At 46.7% G+C, this 10,039-nt stretch overlaps 1 protein-coding gene across 1 annotated transcript in view; it reads right to left on the bottom strand.

The window, feature by feature from the left end:
• Positions 1-10,039, bottom strand: part of Lct (lactase) — a 50,940-nt gene that overhangs the window by 18,152 nt on the left and 22,749 nt on the right. Inside the window, exons 6-8 of the mRNA XM_008833659.2 lie at positions 9,314-10,034; positions 6,911-7,556; positions 555-2,108 (exon numbers count right to left, since the gene is read on the bottom strand). Coding sequence (XP_008831881.1) covers positions 555-2,108; positions 6,911-7,556; positions 9,314-10,034 — 2,921 coding nt within the window. The remainder of the gene's footprint in view (positions 1-554; positions 2,109-6,910; positions 7,557-9,313; positions 10,035-10,039) is intronic.

The following is a 10,039-nucleotide window of genomic DNA, read 5'->3' as shown; positions in this document are numbered from 1 at the left end:
CTCTCTCTCTCTCTCTCTCTCTCTCTCTCTCTCTCTCTCTGTATGTGTGAAGGTCCAAGAACAACCTCAGATGTCATTCCTCAAGGGCCATCCACCTTTTCTCTTTTTTTCTTCTTTTTTTTTTGCTCAATTGACCTAGGACTCACAAGGTAGGCTAGGCAAGCCGGCCAGTGAACCCCAAGTATTTACCTTACACCAGCCCAGCACTGGGATTACAGATGTGCATCACTGTGCCTTTTTTTTCTGTTTTTTCTTTTTGAGACAGGGTCTCCCTGTAGCCTCAGCTGGCCTGGAACTCACTATGTAGACCACGCTGGCCTTGAACTCACAGAGATCCGCCTGTCTGCCTCCTGAGTGCTGGGATTGAAGGCATGTGCCTAAGGTTGGTTCTAGAGATCGAACCCTGGGCCTCATGATTGCAAGGCAAGCACTTTACTGACTGAACCATCTTTCAGCCAAAAAGAGAGGCTATTAAAGCATCCTGCCAAAGCACTGTAGCACATGACATAGGGTGATCTGGAAGATTTTGTGAGATGAACTGAACCCACACATACCTTTCAGAGCCTCATTGATAAAGATTTTGTGGTAGAACTTCCTGTCTGTGTCTTCCAGTGTGGGGTTGGTCAGCCCCATTCCGGTCTCAGTGATATAAATGGGAATGTCACCATATTCTTCCTTGATCCAATTCAGCAGTCTCCGAATCCCCCAGGGCACGACATTGTTCATTGCTGTGGTAGTCCATGAAGAGTCCACATCACTGATTGTTACCTCCCGGTCATCTTCATAGTTGGGGGGATTCAGCCTGGGAGTGTTGTGCTGCACCATCTTGGATGTGTAGATGTTGAGGCAGAAGACGTCAGCTGTACCCCTGATATAACTCTTCTCCTCCTCCGTAAAGCTAGGCAGGCGGGAGGTGGCCAGCTGCTGCAACTCACTCCTGTTCCCCACCTTCCATTTCATGACATCTGGATAGTCCCCATTTCTAAAAATGGGGTGGGCAAACCAGCCCAGAGAAAACTGCAGCATCCGGTCAGCAGCTTCCACCTCTCTGGGGACCCCTGGGTCCTGGGGTTCTACCCAAGGACTGTTAAGGCTCAGTGAGATGACCCCCTTCTGCTCCTGCCTGTATTTCTCATCATAAGTGTGGTAGACTCTAGCATGAGCCTTGATGAGTACATGACTGATCCTGTAAGGTGCCCAGCCTGGGTCCTGCACATTTGGGGGAAACTCTCCCGAACCATAAGCTAACCATGCCTGGTACAAGGGCTCATTAAAGGTTATCCAGAACTTGACTCTGTCACCAAAGGTCTTGAAACAGAAATCTGCATAGCTGTCAAACAACTCAATCAAGGAAGAGTTCTCCCAACCTCCAATATCCTGCAGGGCCTGGGGGAGGTCCCAGTGATACAGTGTCACCATGGGGGAGATGTTGCTTGTCACCAAGCCATCAATCAGCCTGTTGTAATAATCAACACCAGGACTGTTGATGGTAGTGTTTCGACCTGTCGGGAAAATCCGAGACCAAGCAATAGAGAAGCGATAGGCCTTGACCTTCAGAGTTCGAAGTATGTTCAGGTCAGCATCCAGCTGATGGTAGCTGTCACATGCTGTGTCTCCAGTGGTGTTGTCTTTCACATTGTTCCCTGGTGTGTGGGTGAAATTGTCCCAGATGCTGGGGCCTTTGCCATCAGCATCCCAACCTCCTTCAATTTGATAGGCTGAAGTGGACACACCCCACAGGAAATCATCCCGGAATGTGCCATGGTAGAACAAGTCTCTTTCAAACTTGGGCTGGTTGGAGAACTTCTCCCACACTACTTTGGCCTTGGAGGGCACCTCAGATGGGAAGTTGAAAGCTCTGATTTGGGAGGGGATTTCTGCTGTCCTAGGCAGTGGGTGTCTTTTCACTTTCTTGGTGAGGAAACCATTCTTTTCAATGATGCTAGAGAAGAAGAAGGCAGATTTCCTGGGAGTCCTTGGCCTGCTGCTGTCGTTGAAGTTGACATAGTATAGCCCAAACCTCTGGCTGTAACCTGAGGGGCCTTCAAACCCATCAATGAAGGAACGAGCGATGTATGAACGGACATCCACTGAGTCCTCCTTGACCGCTATGAAAGAAAAGCAAAAGTCAGGCCAGGGGGGCATTGTTTGGTTTTTCTCTTGGTAGTTACTATGTTGCAAGAGGTCACTATGTAATCTGAATAATAATTGCTTACTAAATCTATTTCCAAACATTTCCTCCCATTCTGTCTTCTCTCTCTCTCTCTCTCTCTCTCTCTCTCTCTCTCTCTCTCTCTCTCTCTCCCCGCCCCCCATGCCTCTTTCTGTGTGTGTGTGTGTGTGTGTGTGTGCACAGATACACAGGTATGTGCAGTTCATATGCCTGTGTTTACATGCATGTGGGGGCCAGAAGACAACCTCAGCTGTTGTTCCTCAGGATACCAAACTCCTTGTTTGTTTTTGACACATGGTCTCTCACTGGATTGGAACCAAGTATACTAGATTGGCTCTGTCTTTGCCTCCCTAGTCCCCACAACCATACCATTTTTAAAAAAAATTTTATTTAATTAAAAAAAATTTAACTTCCCAGACTCTGATTTTTATCTCTAGAAGTTCAATCAGGAAAACCCCTTGGTGCCTGGAAATGGGAAAGGTCCAACATCAGGGCCTGGGTGCCCAGGACCATGTGTGGAGTCAAGATCATAGCTGGTCATCAAGGGAGGTGGGAGGCTCAGCCTAGAGAATCAGTCCTCCCAAGACTAGAATCTACAAATGGCAGAAACCTTCCCTGTCCCCAGCATGAGCCCAACACAGAGGCAAAGCCACTGTAGTGCACAACCTGGGTCCTTGGGGGAGGTTGTTGTGGGGAGTACAGCCATTCAGAGAAGGCTGAAACTGCTGCTCAACATTGGGAAGTCCTCCCTCCTCCAATCTGCTCCACCATCAGCACACCATGAGAGCCTGGTGACCACAGCTCCAGGATGATGGGAGGGGACTACAACTCCAGCTCACAGTAGGGGACCACAGCTCCAGGTTCACAGGAGGAGACCACTGCTCCACATGGCTGGCTTTTGTTATTGCCTTCTGGGAATGGACCTCAAGTCCTTCTGCTTGCAAAGCACATACTTTACCAAGTGAGCCATCTCCCCAGGAATATATATGTTGGTTTGTTGTTGTTGTTGTTGTTTTGTTATTTTTAAGACAAGGCCTCACTGTGTAACCCTGGTTAGCCTGGAACTTGGTATGTAGACTAGGCTGACCTTGAACTCACAGAGATTCATCTGCTTCTACCTCCCAAGTGCTTGGATTAAAAGTATGCACCACCAACCCTAGCCCAGGACTATATTTTTATATTTTTCATCTGTTCTGTGTGTTTGTTGGGGGGCGCGGTCCATATGCCACAGCAAGCATGTGGAGATCAGAGGACAACTTGTAGGCATTGGTTGTCTCCTTCTACCATGTGGGTTCCAAGGATCAAGCTCAGGTCATCAGGCATAGTGGCAAGCACCTTTACCTGCTGAGCCATCTTGCTGTCCCCACAGCTAGGTGTGTTAGTACATGCCTATAATCCTAGCATTAAGAAGACGAAGGCAGGAAGATTTCCACAAATCTAAGGCTAGTCTGGACTACACAGTGAGTTCCAGGTCAGCCAGGGCTCACAGTGAGATCCTGTTTCAAAAAAAAAAAAAGAAAAAAGAATGAAATATCCATAAAATACCTGTTACTGATATGGCATTTAGGACATTTACTTCTTACATGGCATTTTTGGAGGAGACTCAGTATATTCCAAAATTTAACCTTTTACCTTTTCAGAATTAATGAAAGGGAAATCGGTAAGACCTCCCAGTACACCAGGCCATGTTAATGTACATAAATATCAACCTCCAGGAGCACCACAGCCTTAAAAGAGTAGCAAACTAAGCTCCGCCCTCTAGCATCAGGGTACCTGATTTATGTCAGCTACAGAAATCGTTGGATGTTTTTAAAAATGTACTTTTTGGGGGCTGGAGAGATAGCTCAGAGGTTAAGAGCACTGACTCCTCCTGTAGAGGACCCAGGTTCAAATCCCAGCACCCACATGGCAGCTAACAGCTGTCTGTACTCCAGTTCCAAGGGATTCACCTTCTTCTGACCTTTGAGGGCATTGCAGATACAGGTGCACTTACACACATGCAGGCAATACACGCATACACAAAAAATAATAAAAAATAAAATGCCTGACCTCCACAGGCACTGCATGACACAGATGCATTTACAAAGATGTGGGCAATACACTCATACATATAAATAAAAATAATAAAAAAGAAGCTTATGAGAACAGAAAAATAAAATAAAATAAAACGCACTTTTGCTTTTTCTTGTTTATACTCAGCAACAGTGACATAGACTGATAACACAACCCATATTTTATAAAAAGAAACACAGCCTAAAGAAGTATATTTCCTGGTGCAAAAGGAAAGTGTCCCAAAGAAATCTAATCCTATACCTGGGGACCAGTGACTGTAACCCTGTTTGGATGAAAGGATCTTTGCAGAGGTAAGAAGTAATATCAAGGGGCTAGAGAGATGGCTCAGAGGTTAAGAACACTGGCTGTTCTTGCAGAAAACCTGGGTTCAAATCTCAGCACCCACATGGCAGCTAACAACTGTCCGTAACTCCAGTTCCAGGGGATCCGACAGCCTCTCTGTCCTCCTAGGGTGCACTTACCTACATGCAGGCAATACACACATACACATAAAATAAAAATAATAAAATATTTAAAAAGAAGTACTATCAGAATGAGAGTACCCTGGATTAACCAAGTAAACTCCAAAAGAGAAGAAGCATATTTATGTATTTACTTTTTTTTGAGATTACAGTCTCATATAGCCTAGGTTGTTATAAAATTCTGAGTAACTGAGGGTGACTTTGAACTCTGAATCCTCCTGCATTCATCTCCCAAGTGCTAGGATTATAGGCATATACTACCCAGTTTACAAAGTTCTGGGGATTGAACCCAGGACTTTTCCCATTTGAGGAAAGCACTCTAACAACTGAGCTATATTCCTAACTCTATTTATTTTTGAGATAGGGACTCTCTCTATATACCACAGGCTGGCCTTGAACTCTCAGTCCTACTGCCATTGCTTCCCAGGTGCTGGGATTACAGGCATGTGCCTCCATGCCCAGTGACAAGTGTAAGGGGAGAAGGTTGCATGAAGATGGAGGCATAGACTGGAGTGAGGCTGTCCTCCACACCCTCCCTGTATAATTTGCCCACTGGAGATGAGATGAAAGACAGCCACTAGGGTATCAATCCTGTCTGTCCCTACTTATTGGCTTCTTTTTTAAAAAATTTTATTATTTTTATTTTATGCGTATGCATGTATTGCCTACATGTAGGTAAGTGCACCTGTGTCGTGCAATGCCTGCGGAGGTCAGAAGAGGCTGTTGGATCCCCTGGGACTGGAGTTACAGACAGTTGTTAGCTGCTATGTGGGTGCTGGGATATGAACCCGGGTCTTCGGCAAGAACAACCAGTGTTCTTAACCACTGAGCCATCTCTCCAACCCCGCTTATTGGCTTCTTTAAATGACAGGCATCATGAACTGATTTCCAGTTTCATGACCTGTGTGATAAAACCCACTTGCCAATCTTTTTTAATTTCAATAAGATACATGACATGTACAGTAGGCAAGACTGAGCCTGTGGACATGGTTCAGCTGCATCACAGTGAATGAAGTGGAATGCAGACTTGATAGCCAGTTTAGGGAGGTAGAGCCCTGAGGGGAGACAGTGAATCAGTGTCCCATCCTAAGTGTCCTCAGGCAATCCTTCAATGTTCTCCATCAATCCTCCCTCCATCTGCATTCCCCCTATAGACTAAGATTCCCATTTGGAAAGGATGTCATTTGTTAAACATTGCATATCTATTGTCTTGCACAATACCTGGTACATTATGGGCCCTCAATAAATACTAGGTAAATAAATGCATTAGAACACTGGGATGGAAAGGCTGATGAGATGGCTCAGTGGGTAAGACATGAGTTCAATCCCCAGAACCCATGATGGAAAGAGAAAATCACCTCTGGAAAGCTATCCTGTCTTTCACATTACTGCTGTGGCACGTCTCTCTCTCTTCTCCTGGTTATTGCTGGTAAATGTGCCTTGCCTATCAACAGTCCTTTAAGCAACAGCCATTGAAGAAAGTTCATACCAGGCATGGTGGCTCACACTTTGCCTTCTCTTGCCCCATGTCCTTGGCAAGGTGGGAGACAGGAGAATTGCCTGAGAGTCTCAAGGGCCAGCCAGCCTGGAATGTGGCAGGCAATACAAACTAGAGATCTCTCCTTAGAAACAAGGCAGAAAATGAGAACAAACTCCCAAAAGTTGTCCTCTGACCTCCATATGCCACACACACACACACACACACATACACACACACTAATAATAAATAATAATAATAAAATAATATAAACTTGGAGTGTAGTTCAGTGGGTGGAGTGCTTGTCTAACATGCATGAAGTCCAGGTTTTCACCCACAATACTATACAAACTGGTACTAGTGGTGAATTCCTATGATCCCAGCACTTGAAATGAAGGCAAGAGAATTAGAGGTTCCAGTTCATTCTTGGCTACATATCACATCTGAGGTAAGCCTGGGTTACATGAGACCCTGACTCAAAAAACAAACCAACAACCAAACAAAAGTAGGGAGAGAGAAGTCTAACCACAAAAGTCCTATAACTCAAGTCTGATTCCCAGAATGCACATGAAAAAAAAAAAAACCCTCTTCATGTGATGGTTTGCATCTATAACCCCAGCACTTCCACAGAGGGAGGCAGAAACAGGGAGAATCCCACAGAAGTCCTTAAACAGAACTCAAGCCTTGGAGAAGAACCAGCCACCTTTGGATGACCCATGTTCTTACCCTTGAGCACCTCGTTGATATACAGGTTGAAGTAGTTTACTCTCACCGAGTCATCAAGGAGGTCTTCACTCTCCCCGACAGGCATGCCATTCCCAGCCACGTAGATCGGAACTCTTCCTTTTGTGTATTCCGTGGAAGCAAACCGCAGCAGCCTCCTTATGCCCCATGGCACCACTCGGATCCAGGGAGATGAGGTCTGGGGCCACGAGGGGTCCACATGCTGGGAGAAGCCTCCAATGTTATCATAGCTGGAGGTACATGTCTGCTGCCCAGCCTTGCTGATGAGGCGGGACGTGTAATGAGACAGACCCAGGAAGTCCGAAGAGCCTTTCAGGAGCTGTTTCTCTGCCTCGGTGAACTCCGGGAGTTGGACCACATGATGCCCACACTGTTGGTTTACCTGCTGAATCTGAGCCTTCAGGGTGGCAGGGTAGTCTCCATCCACGAAGACAGGGTGTGCAAACCAGCCCAGCATGAACTGCAGGAAGCGCTCAGAGGCCAAGACATCTTCCTGACTCTTGGGATTCAGGGGCTCTGCCCAGTCTGAGTTGAGCACGATGCCCACACGCCCCTGCTGCTCTAGGCGATGGTGACGGTTGTAGTGGTGCCAAGTTCTGGCATGAGCTTTGAGGATCAAGTGAGCCACCTTGTGAAGAAGAAAGGAGGAAAACCACGATGTCAAGGATGGCACTAACAAGCTAATGTCAATAGTATGAGCAATGGGGCTAGGGACTCGCTGGACAGGTAGACTGCTTGCCTAGCATGCTCAAAGTCCTGGACTCCATCACCAGCATTGCATAAACTGGGCATGGTGGTTCAAGCCTGTAATCCTAGTACTCAGGAGGTAGAGACAGGAGGAGCATTATTGGTCACAAGAGCAAGTTCAAGGTTCAAGGCAAGCCTGGACTATACAAGATTCTCAAAAAAAAAAAAAAAAAGGGAAAGAATCATCCTAACCATCTAGTAACAGGGAGAAGCACTAATGACGGCGCTGAGTGAAACAATGCACACTAAACTAAGGCAAATTGCAGAAATGCCAACAGAACAAAACAACAAAACCCCAAAACTCCAAGGAATCTTCCCTGTGACCTTTTCCTTAATAGTTACTGTGGACTGAATTATGTCTCCCTAAAGCTTACATGTGAAGCCCTAAGGCCAGTGTGATGGTATTGGTGAGGCCCCTGGAAGATGACTGGGTAGGACAGGAAGGTAGGCCCTCATGGTGATGTTGGTATCCTTGTAAGGAGCCACCAGAGGGTATGCTCTGTCCTTCCCACCTCCCCTCTCCCCCCTTCCCTCTCCACTCTTCCCCCACCCATTGGTGACAGACAGGAACAGAGCCTGGTACCTGAAACCTACCATATTGGTACCTTGATCTTGGACTTCCCAGACTCCAGAACTGTGAGGAAACTGTTAAACAACTGTTTTAGATCGGGTGTGGTGGCACACGCCTTTAATACCAGCACTTGGGAGGTAGAGGCAGGCGGATCTCTGTGAGTTCAAGGCCAGCCTGGTCTACATAGTGAGTTCAGGTCAGCTGGGACTACAGGGAGACCCTGTCTCAAAAAGACAAAAAAGAAAAAAAAAAAAAACCTCAAAGAACCAAAAACTGTTTTTTAAGGTCCTGCCTATAGTATTTTATACCATTTTATATGGTTATAGCAGCTTTAAAATAATGGTATAACATGAAGTAATAAATAGAATAATCGAAGGAGATAGGACTTAAGGAGTAGAGCACTTCTCTAGTGTGCTCTTAAAGCCTTGGGTTCAACTCCTACCATCAAAGAAAAAAAAAAGAAATACTTTGTGATAGCTAACACTGTCAATTTGATAGAGCCTGAACATCAGCATTCCTCTCTCTGCTTCCTGACTGTGGATGCAATGTGACCAGCTGCCTCCCACTCCTGTTGCCATGACTTCCCCACCACATGGCCTGTACCCTCAAACTGTGAGCCATGATAAACTCTTCCTTCCTTAAGTGGTTTTTGTCAGGTATTATGTCACAGCAACAAGAAAGCATGCTTGCGTAGCATAAAGGAAGCCCTAGGTTAGAGTCCCAGCACTGCATGAAAACCAGGCATGGTACACCGACACTATGGAGTCGTAGCACTCAGGATGTACAAGCAGGAGGATCAGATGTTCAAGGTGATCCTCAGCTGCATAATGAGTTCAAGATCAGCCTGGGTATATGAGACCCTGTCTCAAACAACAGTCACAATAAAACGTATACATCCTTTCCTCTCTCTGAATTCCTTTTAAGAACAGACTTACAAAGAGGGAGGGGAGGAGAAAAAAAAAAAAAAGAACAGACTTAAGATAGCTGGAAAGGAAACAAACAAAATCACTTTCCTCCAGACAAATGTGCTTTCTAATTGCTGGGAGCTGTAGGGATGGGGGAAGTACCTTAAAAGAGGCCACTCCTGGGTCGGAGACAGCTGGCGCATGCTGCCCAGTGCCATAGCCTGCATAGCTCATCACCCATGGCTCATGGAAGGTCACCCACAGCTTCACACGATCTCCAAAAGTGGAGAAGCAGAAGCTTGCGTAGCCCAGGAAGGCGTCCACCACACTCTCATTCTGCCACCCTCCATGATCCTGCAGGGCCTGAGGCAGGTCCCAGTGGGAAAGTGTGGCCATGGGCACGATGTGTGAGTCCAGCAGGTTGTCAATTAACTTGTTGTAGTAGGCTACACCTTGGGGGTTGGGGCTGCTCTCCTGCCCAGTGGGGAAGAGCCGGGACCAGGAGAAGGAGAACTTGTACAACTCAGCCCGGAGGCCTCGAAGCAGAGCAACATCAGAGGCTGGCTTGTGGTAACTGTCACTAGCCACCCCTGGTGTTCCATTGCCCTTGGCAGCATTTATATACCCATACTGGTCCCAGATGCTTGGCCCCCTGCCGCCTTCGGCCCAGCCTCCTTCCACATTAAATGCTCCCGTGGAGACACCCCAGAGGAAGTCTTGAGGAAACACGTCTTGTAGGAAGGCATCTCTTTCAGCGCTAGACTGATTAGCAAAGGCTGCCCAGACTCTTTGGTAGGCTGATTCAGGGGACGAGGACACAGCTGGTGTCTCATGGTGCTGCTCAGTTACAGCAGTCAGGCTGTCAGTCAGGGAACAGGATGGTCTGTA

This window comes from Nannospalax galili, unplaced genomic scaffold (genome assembly GCF_000622305.1).
Source record: "Nannospalax galili isolate Female #2095 unplaced genomic scaffold, S.galili_v1.0 scaffold135, whole genome shotgun sequence".
Classification (NCBI taxonomy): Eukaryota; Metazoa; Chordata; class Mammalia; order Rodentia; family Spalacidae; genus Nannospalax; species Nannospalax galili.
Note: the sequence above shows the minus strand (reverse complement) of the source record. Positions and strands in the feature narration are given on the sequence as shown.